At 64.1% G+C, this 20,244-nt stretch overlaps 1 protein-coding gene across 1 annotated transcript in view; it reads right to left on the bottom strand.

Moving 5' to 3' along the window:
• Positions 1-18,743, bottom strand: part of FREM2 (FRAS1 related extracellular matrix 2) — an 83,914-nt gene extending 65,171 nt beyond the window's left edge. Inside the window, exons 1-2 of the mRNA XM_045838991.1 lie at positions 13,193-18,743; positions 9,789-9,878 (exon numbers count right to left, since the gene is read on the bottom strand). Of these exons, the coding sequence (XP_045694947.1) occupies positions 9,789-9,878; positions 13,193-18,377 (5,275 nt within the window). The 5' untranslated portion in view covers positions 18,378-18,743. The remainder of the gene's footprint in view (positions 1-9,788; positions 9,879-13,192) is intronic.
• Between the last annotated feature and the right edge of the window lie 1,501 nt (positions 18,744-20,244).

Here is a 20,244-nt window from a genome sequence, read left to right as displayed (position 1 = left end):
GTGTGAGGAATGGGTCACATGCAGTTCTTTTACTTTCTTCTTGCAACTCTTTCCAAGAAAGTGCCAAGATTAGTGAGAATCCCCAGCAACCCAGCACCCCCTTCTCCCAGCGCGAGCTGGGCTGCGGTTCGCACTGATGGGAACGCCAGGCCCCCAGAAACCCCTGTGGGAGGCAGGTGAGCGCCTTTGTTAATGGCAGAGGTGCCAGCCCACCTCCCTGTGCTTATTCCGTGGAGTGAGTTCTCAGGTTCCGTTTGCACTTTCACCACGGAGTAACGATGAACAGGGAGAATCGCTCCATACACACAAAGAAATACAATCTATAAAGAAGTCGAATGTACGACAAATCCCTCCAGTTAAAACAATAAAAAAGGGGCCACAAGTGCACCGGGACAGTCCCGGAGAAACTGAGGCACGTCCAGGTACCGCGGAGACCTCGCCACGCCGCAGACGGACGCGGGGCTGCGGGGACGAGCCCGACCACGGGATCCCGACCACGGGATCCCGACCACGGGATCCCGACCACGGATCTCGGTCTGTTTAGCCCCAGGCAAAGGCGGCGCCCGGTTCCGTTTTCCCGGTCCCGGTCGTCCTGTCTTCTTAAACCACGGTCCCTCCTCGCTTCCAGTTGCACGACGGGGCCCTCTGGGTCCTCGTCTCCTCCGTCTGCGTGTCTTCCGATCTGGAGCGGGTCTCTCGGAGAGGCCTGCGCAGGGGCGTTTTCTTGTCCATTCAGCCCACCCCCCCCTCCGCGTTAGATCAGGGCATTTCATCCACATTGAGGGTGACTCTGGATGGGCCTGTTTATGGCCATTTTATTCCTTGTAACAATGTTCCTCCTCCCTTCTCCTCCTCCTCCTCCTCCTCCTCCTTGTTAAAAGGGCCCTTTCACCTTTCCTGTAATACTGGTTTGGTGGTGATGAACCCCTGTAAGTTTTCTTTCCCGCCTGGGGGGCTGCCGATGTCACTTGCGGTTCCGCAGGACGGCCGCACTGGGGAACGCGGCCTGGACGGCGGGTTCTTGCTTTCCCTCACGTGGACGGTGTCGGGGCCACTGACCCCCTGCGAGTCTCCAGTGTCTCTGTTGAGAGATCAGCCGGCGGTCTGACGGGAGCTCCTTTGCGGGTCGCTGCCGCCTCCTCCTCTCTCGCTGCTCTGAAGACCCCGCCTTTGCCCTCCACCTTGGGCGTCTGCGTCACCCCGGGCCTCGCAGCGAGCTTCTGTGGGTTCGTCTCCTTTGGGGCTCCCTGCGCTTCCTGGACTCGTGTGCCCTTTTCCTTCGCAGGCGAGGGGAGTTTCCGGCCCGTGTTTCTTTAACTAGGCTCTCGATTCCTTGCTCTGTCTCTTCTCCGTAGGGGAGCCCTACGGGGCGGATGTGCTTAGGGTTCATGTTGGACCAGAGGCCCCCGGACCAGGGGTCCCCGACGGCGAACCAGTGCCGGCCCGTGGCCCATTGGGGACTGGGCCGCACGGCGGGCGGCGGGCGACGCTGCGCCCTGCTCCCCATCACTCTCGCAGGACTGCCTGAGCGACACCCCTCCCCTCCCCCCGTTAAAAAGCTGTCCCCTCCAAAACTGGTCCCTGGTGCCAGAAAGGTCGGGGACCAGTGCCTCCGACTACCTTCATTTTAAAAAATTCCTTCCGCTGATCTCACTGGGGGTTTCCCGCTGCCTTGGCCTCCACACCGCTGACCCGTCCTCTGCTTCCCGCAGCCGGCTGCCGGCTCCTCCCACGGTGCCCTTCCCTTCGGCTAGTGCAACCTTCGTCTCCCCTGGTCCTTTTCTGCGGTCAAGGTCTGGCCTGTGGTGGGGGGAGGGCTGTGCACAGGACCCCGGTCTGGCGGGCACAGGGGAAAAGACCCCACGTAAGAGCTGCACCCCAGTCCTCCCCGGAGTCCGCCTGCGCCTGCTGGTGAGCTTCTGCACTAGAAGGGGGTGGGGTCACGCAGACCAGCAGCCCTGGGGGCCCAGGCTCAGCAGGGCCTCAAACAGCCAATACTTATACAAAAAGAAAAAAAAAAGGAGAAAGAGAGAGAAAGAGAAATCACTTCTCACGCTTTTTTTCTCTCCACAGACTTGTGTCTCTCCTGTTTACCTTCCCCAGAACTGGCTACAACTGCAGTTCCCCGACAGAAGCTACTTTGTTTGCTGCCAGACCACAGGCGAGGCCACTCGTTCCCCTGGTGTTGCTAATTCCTTGCACAAACAGAAGGTTAAGGACTTGGCACTTCTGCAACTTTGAAAGAACCGTACTAACCGCAGTCGGACCACACGTGTTAAACTTTATGACGGAGTCGACACTGAACGCTTTTGCAAAGATCTAAAGAAAGATTCGGTCCACGTCCCATACAGGCCGTGTGTGTTGTGATGCGTCAGTCACCGGTGAGAGCGGGGCCTTTGGAAACGTTATTTGATTAGGTAGGAAGAGATGAGTGAGAACCAGACCCACTGGCGTTAGTAAGACTGACGATGCCAGAAATAAAAGCAGCCCGAGTTCTTAGTTTGGTCAAGAATTTAGGGATAACAATGAAAACAAAACAACATAAAATAAAACGAAACCACAGCCCCGGTGACGTAGCCGCCGTGGAAACTGCTCACTGATATTTTTCAGAGCCTTGCGCGGTGGCAATAAATCTCTAGAATGACACTCGAGATCGTATCTCGACATTATCTCGTAAATACGATAACTCAGCCGGGGAAAAGTGTCACAGGCACAGAAATTCATCACTCCACCCTGCGGCCAGAGCCACGAGCTGTGTTCTCTGGGAGACAGTCTCCCTGGTGTGCTAATTGCTGTCGCTTACAAAGAAAAAGAAAAAAGTCTGTGATCAGATCGGCGCGGGGGAAGTCCCGAGTCCAGGGTTTCTCCTCCTCGCGGCTCGCAGACCCCGGGGGCTCCCTGACAAGGGGGTGAGGCAGGCACTTCCCCAGTCCCCTGGGCCGAGAGACACTGTCTGCAGGGACGGGCCCGCACTCTGAGCGTTTCGTGGAAAGTGTTCTCGGCCGCGATGGGGCGGGAGCCCTGGCACACAGCCCCGCTCAGACACAAACCCCTCGCTCCCTGCCCCCCGCTCTCCGGCCTACCTGAGCGCAGAATCCTGCCTCTTGCGCCCCGGCTGTGCTCATCCTGGGGGAGGAAAACGGCAACGCCGGCAGCCCTGCCCGGACAGGAGGGGCCCTGCTGCTCCCGGAAACACAAATTTTTCAACAGAGAGCCACCAGGTAAGGGCGGCGAGAGGAGCACACACACACCAGTCCGCCTTGTCCACGGCATCACGGGCTCATCCGCGCAAAGCTCGTCCGGGGATTCCAGCCCTGCACGCACCACCGGGTCCCCACGCCGATCTCCACGCACCCTGACCCTCCGCCGGCCTCCTTTCCTGCGCCCCAGGAGCGGGCTCCCCTCTCGGGTCCGCCCCGCGGGCGTGCGGCCGCGCGGGACTCGCGGAAACGGCTGGCGAGGCTCCCGCTGGGTGGCGAGCCGCCCCTCACCTCCCCCTCTAACAGACCGGGACTAGCTTGCAGTCGTAATCAAAGAGGGGAGGCGGGAAGGGCACAGCTCCGGGCCGAGGGCCGTGTCGGGTGCAACAGGGAGCAGACGTGGCCCCACCCTCAGGTGCCCTGCGAGGTGTTTCGAAAAATACTGTCTTTACCTTTAGACAGAGAGGGAGGGAGAAAGAGAGGGAGAGGCACACCCATCGGTTGCCTTAGGCACCCCGGCTGCGGACCAAACCCGCCACCCACGCCTGTGCCCCGGCGGGGATTCCAACCGGTGACCCCGCGCTTTGCAGGGCGGTGCTCCAACCAACTGCGCCACAGCGGCCAGGGCTAAACAAATACGGCTTCACACTCTTAAAGACGAGGCTGTAAACGTACCTTGAGACCCAGGAGAATAATTTTTCAACAAAATATTTCACCACTCTCATAGCGTTGAAGATTAAAGATGCAATTGCATGATTTGGTCAGGGAATGGCGACTTGACTTTCAGGAGCGTTTGATGACGATTTGTGTGCTGTGACAGCACGTGACGCTTTAAAGCCTGCCGTGTCCGGTGGAGCCGCCTCTCTCCTCAGGGTCCTAGTCTCACGTCCACCGTCGACGGGCGGCGTGAGGCCGAACGCCTCACCGGCCAGGTGTGCCCACCGAGCAAGTCCGTTCATTCCGCTCGTCGCTGACCGGCCGCTGCACGCGCAGTAGGACGCTCTGTGTGCACCGCTCACAGCTCCCACACGGCTGTGAGAAGGCCCCCGCCCCCAGGAGCTTGTCCTCGGAGTCACGGAGCAGCAACCGCAGGGCCTGGGGCCAGACCACAGGGAGTCTGGCCGGGGGGGCTGCAGGCCCCGCGGGCGTCTCGGGGCAGCAGGTCTCTGCCGGAGGCGGCCGCCCCACGTGCACCGCAGGGCGTTGAAAAGCATCTCCGGCCTCCCTACCCACAGAGGACTCTCCTTCCCTTGCCCCTCTCTAGAAACAAATAACTAAAATCTTCAAAGAAAATTTTAAAAAGAGAGAAAAACTCTGCTTCTCTTTAAACCCGAAAACGGTGGAACAGCTAGTGTACCACCCTGAGAACTTTTCTCCTTCTGGAAGGAGCGTCTGAAGGAGGACACGGGCTTCGGCCTGCGGCCACGGCGTGGCCCTGCAGGCGGAGGGCGCTTTGCTGAGGGTTCCGAGGGGTTTCCGCAGCCGCCAGCTTCGTGGGTCTGAGACGTGGAAGCTTCGCCGGCAGTGCCCCTGGTACCGCTGGGGTTTAGGCTAATGCCAGGATGAGAGGCGGGGCCCTGAGGGAGCGCAGTGGGTGCGCCGGTGTCTACAGGAGCTCCCTGGAGCGCCGGCTGCAGTCGGTCCTTGGATCAGAGCAGAGCCCCCGCCTCCACGTGTCTCCCCGTGCACGTGGGCCTCTGTCAGACTCGCGCCGTGTGCCGGCCCTGGGCGGGCACCGGGACACGGGGCCGGCGACACTTTTCTGACGAGAGGGGGCCCCTTCACGCCTCTTGGGGTCTCCCCGGTCCCCCGAGCTCCGGGTGCAGCATTCCCGGCTGGAAGACAGGCAGAGGCAGACGCACACACTTCGCCACCCTCGTGTGGGGAGCGGCTCTGCAGCGGAAACGGCATGTGGGCCGTTTCCTGACAGCCACTGGGGGGACACACCCGGGGCACACCCGGGGCACACCGGGGGGCACACCTGGGGGCACACCGGGGGCAGGTGTGCGGGACGGGCTTCCACGGGGTAATGCACACAGAGAGGGGGAGCCCTCTGCAGGGAAAGCTGAGGAGAGGCGGGAGCGCACGGCGCCAGAACACTCTGTAGGAGCATCGCGGAGAACTCAGAGTCGAGAGCGAGCCCACTGGGCGCGCGGCACCGGGTTTTGAGGGGACCCGAGAACACGCGCTGGTGCCCGCTCCACAGACCCCCGGGTGCCGGGGCTGGACCCGGGGCTCAGAGAGGCGGCGGCCCAGGAGGGCGTGTTTCGGGGTCTGTGTTTCTGTCACAGCCCGGGCCACACGGGGCTCGCACGGGGACGTCGGGAAGCCGCGAAGGGCGACAAGGAGGAGGAGGAGGCAGGCGGCGGTTTAGCCGAGTCCACGGGCGGCAGCCCCAGCCACCGGCCCCGCACACGAGGCGGTGGGGGAGGGGGCCCCGGCCTGACCTCGGGGCGGCCCGAGAGCGCGGCCTGGAACCCACGCGTGTGCGTGGCCCGGAGGCCGGGGTGGACGGCTGGTTTGCTCTGACCTTCTCACGCCCTTCACTGACTCCCCGGCAGACGCGTGTCACTGCTCAGTGGGTGACCACTGCGAGATGAGCGCACACTCTGACCGGCTTCGGGATCGTGGACTGTAGGAGCCGCATGTGTTTGGTTACGGCGGTGCCGCTACTAACACGCTTTTTCTGTTTGTATCAGGCGCTCGATGTCTAGATTTTCTTTTTGCATGGCGACAGATCCCTTAAAAACGTTTTCTCGGTTCACAGCGTCGCAGACGGGGTTCACGTGGGCCCGTGCCATCGAAATCCCCGTGCGGAGTGATTTTTTAAAGGTTTTGTTTTTACTTAACGACAAGTGAGGTATAAAATGGTACCTTGAGGCTGCTTTGATCTGTGCGTCTTTGAACTTCAGAAAGAATGAGTACGTCCCCCCGTGTCGTTTCGAAAGAATCGGTGCGTGAGGCCGGGGAAGGCCCTGTAAACGCCGGGGTCCCTGTGACTGTCGGGGGGCCCGACACAGACCTGACCGTCCCCAGGCCCCGGGGCTCCTTCTCCACCCGCCGCGGTGACCCCGGCTCTGCTCTCACCCGTTACACGCTCTGGAACCCAGGCCGGAGGGGCTGGGGAAGTGCCACGGCCAGGCCGCCCGCCCGCACCGCCCCGCCCCACCCCGGGTGAGCGCCGGAGCCCTTTCCCGAGGAGGGAGACCTGGCCTTCCGGGCCTGGTCCTGCACCGCCGCCAGGGGGGTCGATCACTTCCTCTGTGACTCAGTTTTCCCATCTGCCAAATAGGAGCAAGGTTTGTTGTTGGTACATGTTAATTTTTTTTACCAAGCTCTCAGGGATGCTAGGAAAGCAAAGTTGAGTAAGTAATAATAACTCGTACATAAGATTTCAGATCTGACGGGGAGAACCCTGAGATCTAAGGGTCTGTGTGTGTGTGTGGGGGGGTGCACGTGCTGTCTTAGGCAGCATTTATGGGGTTGGAACCCCGTGGTGGGAAAACCCTGCAGTCACCTGTGCTGCAGGCAGCACGCTCGTGACGGCCCTGGCCTCTGGCCGCTGCCCCAGAGCCCTCCGAACACAGGGAGTGCTAGCCCCGCCCCAGCGCCACCCCTTACTGGTGGGGGGGGGCCCAATCCATCACGCCCGCCGCCTCACGGCAGAGGCACTCTGCCGGGAGCCGGGCTCTGACGATAACACAATTACGTCTGAAACGAGGTTTTTATCTTTCTGTTCTCCTCAATCTTCTCTCTCATTTTCAACCCCTAAAATCAAAAGTTACATTTTATTTTTAAGGGTGTCCGAGGGTCATATCTGTCCCAGGAATTTGTTGGCACGGTCACTATCCTGAAACCCCTCTAGTTGACTTGAAGAGACAAATTCAGTGGACTGAAAAGAAAACTTCGAGTGGGGAGTTCTTAATTTTAGGCCACGGTGCCCTGACTTGCTCCCCAGAGGTGAGAGGATGAAAGAATTCCAGGGCCATGGTGTATGAGCACGATTACCATTCCTGCCTGGAGCAGGCGGTCGTGAATCACGACAGTCGGGCTCAGGTGACCCACTGGGGTGTCGTCGCCTAGCGCCTGGAGAGGGCTCCGCTGCTTCCTGGGTGGGTGGCTGCACCCGGGGGAGGCCACGGGGCTGCTCGGAGACCGAGGTCCCTGCAGCCACCACAGGGGGACGCCGATTCACAGGACGCAGGCACCTGCCGCCGCCCCCGGGGACACCCCTGTCTTTGGGAAGTGCCGGAAAACAGCATGGACGCGTCTGCGCAAGCGTGCAAGAAATGCATGTCAGCCAGCAGAAGGGTAAGCCCATCTCTGGAATTTTCTCTCTCTCACATGGAAACCCTACTTTTGAGGAAAAACTCCTGACAGGGTTCAGTTCTCACTCCCACAGACACAGCCTGGCGAGGCTGGCCATGTGCTCGGGAAACCCAGAACTAAAACCGGTCCCTTCAGCTCATCATCCCTAACTTACTGTTCTGAGGTGCACTCCACAACGTCTCCCGAAGATTGAGGGCAGACTCAAATCTTAAAGTGCCGGCCACGATCCCACCCAGCCAAAGAGAAAGCAGTGCGGAATGAGAGAGAGAGAGAGAGAGAGAGAGAGAGAGAGAGGGAGTGTGTGTGTGTATATATACACAAACAGGATGGGGCAAGAGTAGGCTTACAGTTGTGAGTACACAAAACAGTTTATTCTTGTATTATTATTATTATTATTAATTTTATATTATTTTTCATATCAGTATATATAAACCTACTTTTGCCCGACTTTGTATATATAATGAGGAAGAAAAAAAGCAAAATATAAAAAGGATAGGCTACGTCTCAGAATGGTGGCCACTGAGTTTCAAACTTTTTTTTGCAGTTTTAAAGAAAACTGTGTTTTTGCTGTGGAGGTTTGTTCAGTCATTATTAGAGTTCAACAGGGCGTCCTGAACCAACCATTTGGTCTTTACCTTTTAATCGGGTTTCCGGATTAGATCGTTTTAGAGCCCCCCCCCCCACCATAAAGTTTACTGACCAGCAGGTGCGAGCAGCCGGTGATTCTTGTACAAGTTGGTTTCCCTCTTAGAACTGGGTCTTATTCTAAGACTCACTTATCATCAGCACACAGATCGCTGGGCCGTGGTCCCGCATGAACAAAGGCACCGACCGCGCCTGGGAAGCCTGGACCTGCAGCCGGGACACAGCCCGGCAGCCCCCGGGGACACACCCGCTCTGCTTCTCCGGCGCACGCCCCGCGGGGGCCGCTCCCCAGCTGGGACCCCGCTGCGCCCGCGGAGGTTTTAAACAAGCGCCAGGGACGGCCTCACCGCGTGAGAGGGGCGGCCGCGCCGTCCTTTCGAGGTGACGACGCCACGGTGAGCCACACTGTCCGTCTAGATCGCGTCCCCCCCAAGGGCGCTTCTGTCGTCAGCGCTTTCAGGGAGACGGCAGGTGGTGCGCAGGGGGAGAGAGGGGCGTCGGTCGGCTGCCTCCTGCTCCCGCCCGGATCCGGGGTCGAACCCGCAACCCAGGCCTCTGCCCTGACCAGGAGTCAAACCAGACCTTCTGGTCCGCGGGACGGCGGGCGCCTGGCCCACCCACGGAGCCATGCAGCCAGGGCTGGCGCGCCGTCTCCAAAGAGTCCCAGGAAAACCGCCGACTCCACCCGAATTGTCTCTTTTCTCCATCTCCCCCCAATTTCTTACACTCGTCCCCCCATGTCCTGCGTCCGTTCACACGACGCACATTCCCCCCCCCCCCCCACGTTCTTGTAAGCCTCGCACGAGCACGTGGGGACGAGCACGCCTTTGTGGCCAACCTCGCCACCGCCGCCTCGTTCCTCCTGGTCTACGGGGTTTGGGGGGGGCCGGGAGGTGTGGGAGCAGCGGGCAGTGCTCCCGAGGGGCGATGACGACAGGAACGCCCCCCGCTGGGGACCCTGGGGACGCGGGGCCTGTCCCCGCCCCCCAGCACTGCTCAGACCGCGCCACACAGACTTCACGGGGACAAGTCACCAGGTGCCCGCGGCTGAGGAAATGGGCGCACACACCGAGATCGGTGAGGCCCGCACACCTCTCCTTCGCACCGGTTTTCGCACCGGTTTCTTGGTGACCGCGGTTCGCTTCCCAGCAGCGTCAGTGCCCCCCGTGCCCCCGTGCGAGCTGGAAAGGGCACCGTGTTCCCACGTGCGCGTGAGCAGACACACCGGGGGGGGGTTCCGGGGGGGGCACACGGCTCGCCCGTGGAGCCCGGCTGGACTCCGGCGTCCTCTCGTCGCCGGAGCGGGCGGCGTGATGCCGGGCGCGGTCCGCACACCGGGACGTGGGAGTCCTGCTTGCACAGACCTTTCCCTCAGGGGCCCCGGCCACGGAACAGAAGTGACTGGAACAGTCACCTGAGGTCACCGCCCAGCAGCGCTGCACCAGACGCCAGAGGGGAGCGCGCGCAGGACTTCCTGCGGCGACTAGCGCATTCCCTCGGTCTGGAACCGGCGGGCGCAGCACAGCGCCCGGTGCGGGCTCCTCGTGACGCCGCGGAGCGACCGGGCGGGGGGGGGGCCCTCTGCGCACACCGGCAGGCGAGCGGGGCACTTACCGCCGTCTTCCACGGTGAACTGGAAGGCGTCGCTGGAGGCGTTGGACCCTTCTCTCAGGACGTAGCAGATCTTCATGTCGTCGATGTCCGCTGGGAAAGAGCCAAGGGACAAGGCGACCGATGAGTCCCTGGGGCTCCCGCCTCGTGACTCAGGGGACCCTGTGGGCTGCCACCACCCCCTTCCCCGGAGGGAGGCAGTGGGGGCTCCTGTCTCTAAGCCCCTCGGTTTCACCTTCCCGCGGGAACCCGGTGCCGCACACGCAGCTCGGGAGTCAGGTTGTAGCCCCGGCCGGCGTGGCTCGGTGGACTGAGCGCCGGCTGCGAACCAAAGGGTCACTGGTTCGACTCCCAGTCAGGGCACAGGCCTGGGTTGCGGGCCAGGTCCCCAGTAGGGGGCCACGTGAGAGGCAACCACACAGTGATGTTCCTCTCCCTCTCTTCTCTCTCTAAAAATAAATAATACAATAATAAAGCTTTAAAAAAAGAATTTGGTTGTAATAATGCGGCACTGCCCCACCCTGCATGGCATTTGAATGTCCACGCACCAGAGCAGCGGCTGCCTAAATATGGGGCCCCATGACAGCTGGACAGGGAGATATTTTGGGGCCTGGAAGGGTTCCTGGCACCGGAGGAGCCACGCCCGTGGCCTCCCTGCAGGACCGGCCCCAGGAGCGGGCAGGGGCCCGCCCGCCCGCCAGCTCACTCTCTCACCAGTCGCAATGCCGCCGGCTGACTTTAAGTAGCCCACGTTTTGAAGGAGAAAAAAAATCAGAAAAAAAAAAAAACCCCACACTGACCCAGCCGTCATGAGTCGATGTCGGAGAGAACAGAGAAGACAACGCATCTAATGAACGCTAAGACCCTTACTCACGGGGAGAAACGGATCTGCCTCGGAAATGCCCTTAAACAAACAAACAAACAAACAAAAAACACACAACAGAACAGACGTGTGGGGGAGGGGCAGAAAAAAGAAAAGACAGGCCCTTTCCATGGCTTCCGGTTTTAGCGACCCACTAACTTCCCCGGCATAATCTGTCTTTATTATTGGCGAACACAGTTTTTAAAACGTAATCTGTCCGTGTTACCAGCTCTCCTCCGTGAAGGTGCCGCCCTGGCACCTGCCCGGGGGCGCTCAGAGCTTAGCCGGTCATCCAGTCCACCCCAAGCTCGGTGGAGCTGTTCCCAGGCGAGGTCGGGGGGGGGGCGTCGCCGCGAAACCCGCTTTGGGGAGACGGCACAGGCCCCGTGCGCCCCGCCGGGCTCGCGCCCCTTAGGAGTTCCACTCCGTCTCCCCGCCGGGGGAGAGCGCCCACGGGGGTCCTGCAGTCCCGCCCCCCAGTCGGTGTTCGCGCACCAACCTCCTCCGACCTCCTCCGACCTCCTCCCCTAAGTCGCCCCGAGAGCCGCCGGGGAAGAGAGCGTGGGGGGGCTCAGCACCTGCAGCTTCCCGGCCACTACCGGGTTCTTCCTGGCATGGGACGATCTCTTTCCAGAAAGAAATCTTCAAGGTTTACGTTCCCTTTTTTCTACCACAAACTTACTGTTCTTCATTCGTCACTTACAAAGGACCACCGAGGCGGTCGTGAGGAGTCCCGGGAGGGGCCCCAGACCAGCAGCTGCCACGAGACGGCACATCTGCGGGTCTCGCCCAGAATCCCCTTTAAGACACCCCCGAGGCTGACTGGCATCCTCCTCTGGCCAGAGCAGTGATGCAGAGTGACCTTTCTAAACCCTCAGTGTCGGCGTGGGGGGCGGGGGGGGGGCAGGAGTAGGCTTACAGCGGTGAGTGCGTGAAACACAGGGTTCACTCTGGCCATCGTTCACTTGTTACATACGTCATTATGTGCGGTGTTTGCCGTCTCACTGCTGCCACCACCGCGTGTCCTTCCGTGGGAAGATTCATCTGTTTGGTGACGACGGCTGGCGGTGTGGCTAACGGCCGAGGGAAGTGGACACTGGGAGCCACCTCCGCCCGCCCCGTCTTCCTTCCACCCCCTGCCCTGTCCCCGGGAAGACGCCCGTCTGAGGTTGCGCCTCCTTCCTCCGAGAGCCTTCCCACAAAAGCCGCCTGCCGGGCCGGCGTGACGTGGGCCCTCGGAGCCTTCCTGTCCCCGCGGGCCCTGCGGCGGCGCACGCCGGCTTCTGGCCGAGAGTCGGGGGGAGGTCGGCCCGTGGGGCGCGCCGCCAGCCCCTAACGCAGAGCAGCGGCTCACTCGAACCCTGCGCTTTGCGGCCTCCGTGTTTCTTGACGCCTTGCTTGTCTGAGAGCTCCACACGACTGCGGGAAAAGAACACCCCCCCCAGGGACGCCCGGGGGTCACACTCCGTCTCCGCCCACAGAGCCCACAGAGGACGGATCCCCTTCCCACCCCCGAGGAGGTGGGGGTTTCCTGGGGGCCGCCCAGAGCCCTTGGCCGTGAGAGCCGTCCGACCGCTCAGCCCCCCCTCCGCCCTTCCTGGCTCCGGTGGGGCCCCCACACACGAGATCCAGGTTAGGGACACGCGTCAGCCTCAAGAATGCAGACCAGGGCGGGGGCCGGGGGAGTCTGTTGCTGCGCTTGAAACAGGGCAGAGAGAGGTTTCAGGACAAAGCAACTCCCCGCTTACGCTGCTACTCATTTCACTGACGTGTCTTTGGGGTCCTGACAGTGAGGTGGAGGCCCACCGCGGTGACAGACACACCGTCTCCTCCTGTGCCATGCCTGCTAACACCCCCCGTCTGGGGTGTGCCGTGGCGACACGCCCGGGGCCTGTAATCTTCATGGATCTAGCTAGGGGCTTGCTTCTCACCCCAGGACAGGTGTTGGTCCTGAGGCATACAAAGTTATTCAATCTCCAACGTACAAATACATCTTTTAATTTTACTTACAACTATGACTGTACTAGAACAACGCCCTAAAAAATTAAAGAAATGCAAATTTGGGGGCCCTCTTCCAATGCTACGTGATGGTGGTAATAATAATAACAATAATAATAACAGTACTCTGGGCACTCAGCGTGCAGAGAGCACGCCTCTGCCCGCGGGGATGAACCGCTTCACGCACTGTGCACAGCTCGCAGAGCGGCCGCGCCCTCGGAGGGTGGGGGTGCGGTGCTCGGAGCCCAGCTGGGAAGCCCGGCCCCTGCCATCCACACCTGCCGATGCGCTACCGGAGGTCCCCGCGGGGCGGGGGGGGGGGGAACCTGTGCCAAGAGAGGGGCTGCCCTCCCGGGAAGGAGAGTCCCCGGACCCTCCCCCTCCCCCTCTCTGCCCCCACCCCCCGCCCTGCCCCTTCTCGGGACCCGAATTCGAGGCCCTCCTCCCTGCAGTTTCCAGGGACAGCCACGTGCTCCGGAAGCAAGGCCGGCACCACTGCCGCCGCCGGAGAAGGGCCACGCAGGAGGGGAAGCGCGGGCGCACGTACCTTGTGTGAACCGAGAGACGCTGTGGTTGCCCTGGCCCAGGTGCAGCAGGTGGCCGTGCCGAGGGGCCCCCGTCACGATGAACCGCAGCGAGGCCCGCGGGCTGTCCCTGTCCTCCGCCTTCAGGGCCTTGCTGGTGACCACGAACCCCAAGTGGCCCGTGGCCAGCGTGCGGAGCGACGAGGCCCCCTTGTTCACGGCGACCTGGGGGGCCCTGTTGTCCACGGCCAGGACCCGGATCCTCACGACCTGGGGCCTCCGCGTCCCGAGCGCCGTGTCGGGGAAGACGTAGAAGTCCGCATGGGCCCCGTCGGTCACCGTGAAGGAGAAGCTGTCCTCCCCGGACTCGGAGCCGTCGTGCCTGTAGCTGACCAGGTTCTCGCTCAGGTCCTGCTTGGTGAACGCTGCGGCGGGGCCGCTGCCGTTGAGGAGCAGCTGGCCGTGCAGGGGCATCTGCGTGACCGTGAACTCCAGCAGGCGGTCGGGCGTGTCCCCGTCCTCCACCGTGAGCTCGAAGGGGGTGATCAGCTTGTGCTCCCCCTCGCTGACCACCAGGTCGTGCAGGGTGACCACCGGCTTCTTGTTGTCCACGTCGCGGATGGAGATGCGGAAGGTCCGGAAGACGGAGTTGCGCCCGTCGGTGACCTGGAACTCGAAGCTGTCCGTCTTCGCCTCGTCGTCGGCCGTGTGGACGTAGTAGATTTTGTTGCCCGCCAGCTGGAGCTGGGTGAAGGACGAGACGGGCGCCCCGGGGCGGTCGGTGCACCCCAAGAGGCCCCTCACAGGCGCCCTGGTGACGGTGAAGACCAGGTGTTCGTCGGGGCTGTTCAGGTCGCTGGTGCTCAGCAGGTCCGTGGTCAGGGTGACCTTCCCGCCTTCCCTCAGGGTCACGCCCTTGCTGACGACCTCGGGGAAGACCACGTCGACGCCGCCCACGGAGACGTGGAAGTAGCGGTCGATGAGGGCGTTGGTGCCGTCCGTGACGTCGAACTTGATCAGGTCCCGCGCGCCCTCCCGCCCGGAGTGCACGTACCGGAGCAGGTCGCCGTCCACCTCCTCCTGGGTGAAGTTCATGCCCAGCGAGACATTTTCGAAGGCGCCCGTGGGCGTCCGCCTCTGTAGCACGCCGTGCTCCGGCCCGTAGCGCACGACGTAGACCAGGGAGCTGTCTTCCGAATCCAGGTCCGTTGCCAGGAGCATTCTGTTGCTCACGACCTTGGTTTCCCCGATTTCGACCTCCAGCCCGCGGTTGATGGCCATCCTGGGGGTCTCGTCGTCCACGGGGAGGACCACCACCAGCACCGTCTTCTCCACGGAGTGCTCCCCGTCCGAGAGCTGGAGCACGAAGCTGTCCTCCCGGGTCTCGGAGTCGTCGTGCTCGTAGATGATGCTGGAGCTCTCCAGGATCTGGTCCAGCGTGAAGCTCTGCACCGGCGCCGTGCCGTTGGGCAGCTGGCTCAGGACCTGGCCGTGCGCGGGCGGCCGGGCCAGGAAGAACGTCAGCTCCTCCCGCGGGACGTCGGCGTCGGCGGCGTGGAGGAGGGGCGTGTCGACCACCAGGCTCCGGCCCTCCATCACCACGAACTCGCGGGCGAACAGCTCCGGCGGCTCGTCGTTGGCGGGGACGATGACCACGGGGAAGAAGTGTCTCTCCGACAAGTGCACGCCGTCGGAGCAGTGGAAGGCGAACCTGTCCTCCACGGGCTCCACCCCTCGGTGCACGCTCTGCACGTAGTTCACGTGGCCCTGCGCGACGTCCTTGAGGGTGAAGGCGCTCACGGCCACGCCCGCCCGGGACTTCTCGGAGCCGGGGGCCGGCGAGACGTTCTCCACGTAGCCGGCGGCGGGCTGGGCGACGACGGTGCACAGGAGGTCGTCGTGGGGCGAGTCCACGTCGTGGGCGCTGAGGTGCCGCGAGGTGATGACGCCCTTGTCCCCTTCGGTCACGGTGAACTGCTCACCCACGGACACTTCCGGGGCCTGGCTGTCCACGGGCAGGACGGTCACCCACACGGTCACTGTCCGGATCGCATGGCCGCCGACGCGCCATGCTCCGGACGCCGCGCCCGAGACGCTCAGGTTGAAGGAGTCCGCCCGGGGCAGCAGGCCTATCTCGCCGCCGGTGTGGGCGTAGACCACGGCGCCCTCCAGGACGTCCCTCTGGGTGAACTGCCCCGCGGGGGCGCCGCCGACCAGGACTTCCCCGAGCAGGGGCGGGTCCTCCAGGAGGAAGGTCAGCGGCAGGTCCTCCGGGCCCCGCTGGGCCCCCGCGATCACGCCCGCCGTGATTTCGGCAGCTCCGTTCTCCAGCACGTCCAGGTGGGACCCCAGGGTGCCCTCGGGAAGGCTCGGCGGCGGCGCCTCGTCCTCCCGCGGCCGGACGGCCACCCTGAGCGTGATGGGCACCGCGTGGTGCCTGTCGCTGACCTCCAGGGAGCAGCTGTCGGCCAGGGACGCGTCCCCGCTGTGCTCGTAGGAAATCCGACCCTGCTCTATGTCCTCCAAGCGGAAGGCGCCCCCTGCCGGCAGGACCCGCCCGGACGCGCGCAGGTGGCCGTGCTGGGGCGCCTGCGTGACGGTGAAGGTGATGTGGGCGGCGTCCGTGTCCGCGTCGGTCGCGTGCAGCTCGGCCGCGCTCAGGGTGTGGCGGCCCCCCGCCGGCGCCGAGAAGCCGGTGTTGAGGATCTCCGGCGGCTGGTTGTCCACCGGCTGCAGGTGCAGCGTGAAGGTGCCGGGCGCCGCGTTGCCCGCGCGGTCCTCCACCCGGAACTGGAACTGCGCCACGCGGGCGGCCACGCCCAGCTCCTGCTCGGGCGGCCGGTAGGCGATCTTGTGGTGGTTGACCTGGGCTTGGGTGAAGTGGGCCACCACCACCGACGGGTTTTCGGTCAGGACCAAGGTGCCCAGCGGGGCCGGGGCGCGGTTTTCGTCCGTGTCCGTCGGGGGCTGGGTCACCGTGTAGCGCAGCTCGCGGTCGTCCGTGTCCAGGTCCGTGTAGCGCAGCCACTTCCTCCGCAGCGGCGTGAGCTTGGACTCCTGCACCACCATCCGCAGGGGGCAGCCGCTGCCCAGCTCCGGAGGGAGGCGGTCCACCGGATGAACGCGGACCACGAACCTCTGTGGGCCGGACTGGTTGGGGGGGTCGTGGTTGTCCTGCACCCGGAACGCGAACTGGTCCGTCACCGGCCCGGGGCTGTGCGGCCCCGTGTGCGCGTAGAACAGCCTCCCCGCCGCGATGTCCCGCTGCCGCCACTCCGTCACGGTCTTCTCGTAGAACGCGCCCCGTCTGCGCCACGGGCTCCCGGTCAGCGGCTCGGCCTCGCCGGGGGGGAGGGCTTGGCGCAGAACCAGATGCCCCGCGGCGGGCGGCGACTCCAGCACGAACCGCAGCAGCGCGTCGTCCGAGTCCGCGTCGGTGGCGCTCAGAGCGGAGGGCGGGACCGGCGCCGTCTCGCCCTCCGCCAGCGTCAGCCCCGTGTTGGCGTTGAGGACGGGCGGCTGGTCGTCCGCTGGCACCAGGGTGATGGGGAACAGGAACTGCACCCGGTGCCGGCGGCCCCCGTCCGCCATCCGCAGGACCAGGTTGTCGCTCAGGGACCCGTCCCTGCCGTCGTGGTGGTACACCACCTGCCCGGCCGCCAGCTGGGCGACCGTGAACGTCTTGGGGGCAGGGCGGCCGCCGGCGCCGCCCAGAAGGGCCAGGTGTCCGTGCCGCAGCCCGGCCACCACCTCCAGCTGCACGGCCTCCAGGTCGTCCTCGTCGCTGATGACCAAGTTCTGCGGGCCGCCGCCCGGGGGCCCGGTGAGGGGCCGGGACTGGCCCTCGTAGAGGACGAGGCCCGTGTTGCGGGTGACCACGGGCGCCAGCGTGTTCATGGGCCTCACCACCACCATGAAGGAGAAGGGGTCTGAGGCCGCCCCTTCTGGGTCCACCACCTCCAGCTCGAACTCGAAGACCCGCTCCTGGTCCGAGTCCTCGGACGGCGGCTGGTAGGCGATTTTCAGCAGGCGCAGGTCCCTCTGGGTGAAGGAGGAGAGGGGCAGGCTGCGGTCGTCCGTGCTCACCAGGTAGCCCTGGCCGGGCTGGGGCGCAGAGGTGAGGTTGAAGATCAACAGGTCCGGCGGAGATTCCGCGTCCTCCGCCGCCAGCATGTCCGGCGTCAGCGCGGTCAGGACGAACTGGGCCACCTCCATCATCATCATGGCCACGAAGCTGGGCTTGGGCGCCGTGTTCTCGGCGCCCCCTCGGATTCTCACCAGCACCTGAAAGTGCTCTCGCTTCAAAGCGGGGCTGCCCGCGGGGGCGCCTCGCGAGCGCAGCTCCACCACCATGGGCACCCAGTCGCGGTTCGGGGAGCGGCTGGGCGCTGTGTGGCGGTAGCGCACGCCCAGCTCCTGGAAAGCTCTGCAGTCCATCAGGAGGGGCTCCCCCGCGCCCCCCTCGCTGGCCGGCCGTCGTTCCGCAGCTGCCCGTAGCGGGTAGTTCAGCAGCTCCCCGTAGCGGGGCAGCGTCCCCGAGCCGGACAGGACGCCCACGCGACACTCCTCCGTCTCCGGCTGGTAGGCGAACTCCAGGCTGCGCGCGTCCAGGGCATTGCTGGTCCCCAGGAGCTCCTCCACGACCAGGGGCAAGTTCCGGGTCACCACCTCCAGCTGCGAGAAGACCACCTCCACCTCCAGCACCAGGGGAAGCACCGCCGTCCCTCCGCGCGCGTCGTAGCGCAGCTGCAGCGGGACGCGGTCTCGCGACGGGCTGCGCGCGCCCAGGTGAGAGTAGCTCACCTCTCGAGGGCCGAAGTCGCACGGGAAGCGCTTGGGGTGCAGGCGGCCGGGCCGCTGGGCCAGGGCGTCGTTGTCCAGCACGGTCACGGCGCAGCGGTCCCCGGGCTGCACTTGCAGCACCAGGTCGTGCAGGGGGTCCAGCCAGACCTCTCGGCCGAAGGGCACCCGGAGCCCACGGTTCGCCATGACTATAGCCTCCTCGGCGGGGACCCCGGCCACCCCCGGGAGATCCGAGGACAGCGACTCCATGCCGGGGGCACCGGGCTGTGCCGGGGCGCGGCTTACCAGTGACAGGAGCAGCGGCAGCAGCAGCACCCGCCACGGCGGCGGCGCGAGCTGCAAACCGGTGGAGCTGACTCCGTGGCGCGCGCAGGAGGCGCCCCCGGGGGTCCCGGCGGCGTGCATGGTGCAGGTGTTGCAGCCCGGACAGGTAAGCCCGAGAGCGCGCGGTCAGTCCCCGGGCAGGCGCAAGAGACCCCCTCCGGAAAGTGCCAGGACTCCGCGCGCTGCCTGCGGCGACCTGCTGCGGCCGAGGCTGGGACCGAAGGACCGGCCAGGCGCGCGGGCGGGCGGGACTGGACCTCGCCGGGAGGACGACGGGCCCTCCCGGCCTCGCGCGGGTCCGTGGCGCGAAGCGAGCCGCTCCACTGCTCCTCCCCGGGGCTCGGGACCGAGCCTGAGCTTTGAGGGAAATCCCTCCCCTGGCACCCCTTACTCCGAGGCAGCCAATCGTGGGCCCCTGGAGGAGGCCCCTAGCCGCGGGTTGGACAGCGATTCCTGCCAATCAGCGGCTGCGGTCGGGGGCGGGGCGAGAGCGGGCGGGGCCGCGGAGAGAAGATTCCTCCGCTGGTCCCGCGAGCGAGGCCAAGGGCGGCCCGGGGCTGCCCGCCCGCCCTGCGGCGCGCCCCGCCGTGGCCGCCCGCTGGGCTGGATCCGCCTCCCCGGCTACCTGCAACGCAGGACCGCCCACCTCCGCCCCCACCCCCGCACGCAGGGGAGCCCGGCGCCGGGGTGGTCGTGTCCGCCCGGAACTGGCATTGCGCCCGAGAGCCAAGTTCTGCGCGAAGCCGCGGGGGCGCCAGTCGAAACCCGGAGCGGCGTGCAGCTTGTGGGGGCGGGGCGGGTGCGGGGGCGCCCTCCGAAGCGTGTGTGCGAGGGAACGGCTGCACCTAAAAGCCAAAGTAGATCGAGCGCCCCCCTCCCCCCGCGCCCCTCCCGCCGCTGTCTCTCGGTGACTTAAAACAGACCCGGGCCTGGGGTCGGAGAGTTTTTCTCAAGCTCCTCCTTCGCAAACGGAGTTCACAGCGCAGAAGCGAGAAAGGACTCGGGGAGCCGGCGAGCGCGGCCGTCCGTCCGTCCGTCCGCGGGAATGTTTTGAGGAATGTTCAGCCCGGGGCTCTTCCAGAGCCAGCGCCGCTCCAGCGGCGTCCGGGCCGTGCTGCTCGCGGCGAGCACTCTGCGGACAGACTCCACCCGCCCGGCGGCGGCGCGTTCCTCGGCGCGCCCGGAGAAGCCACAAACACCCCGAGGGCGACCTGGAATAGGTGCGCTCCCGCCGCCGCCCGCCCGAGTGGAAGTCGGAGCTCGAGCGCCTGCTCCTGCCCCCTGGCGTCCGTCCGGCCTCGGGCGGGTGTGAGCGCCCTTTCTGGGGAGTTTTCTACCTGCCCGCCCCTCCCAAACGCTCACAAGGAAAACTCAGCCATTAGCTCCTCCAGCAGTCTGGCTTGCACCGACCTGAGCGTTACCTTGTGGGTGACGTTCTTTTCTCCCTAAAAATAACGATCGGGTGATTAACTGGAGTACAGAATGGAGTAAGGGCCATCCCGCCGTTTTTCCCGCTGAAAGATATTTTGGATTTGGGAAAGGAGGGAGTGTAAGGAGCTCTTGTGCCCTTTTAAATTTCCGTCTCAGTGGGAGCTGTGGGATTCTGCCCCAGGAAGCCCACGGGGCAGTGTCTGCCCCTGGGGTCAAGATGGAAAGTTCTGGAATTTTTCCGAGAGGGAGGGGGAGAGAGAGGGGGGAGGCAGAGGTGGGGGAGGCAGAGGCGGAGGGGGAGGGAGGGAGATTTTCAAATGAAACACTCATCCAAACATATAACATTTAGGTAAGTGAATTAATACCGAGTTCATCCTCTATATTTTGTACTTTGGGCAAGCTTTTAACTCCCCTTGCCCTTGATGAGAACACTTCACACTTTAGTACGAAATGGGCATTCGGGAACATAGGAGGTTTGTGGCCAGGGTTCTCAACGTGTAAGAAATTCCCCTTCACA

The sequence above is a fragment of the Phyllostomus hastatus genome, unplaced genomic scaffold (genome assembly GCF_019186645.2).
Source record: "Phyllostomus hastatus isolate PE091 unplaced genomic scaffold, TTU_PhHast_1.1 phas_contig_29, whole genome shotgun sequence".
Classification (NCBI taxonomy): Eukaryota; Metazoa; Chordata; class Mammalia; order Chiroptera; family Phyllostomidae; genus Phyllostomus; species Phyllostomus hastatus.
This window is presented reverse-complemented; position numbering and strand designations above follow the sequence as displayed.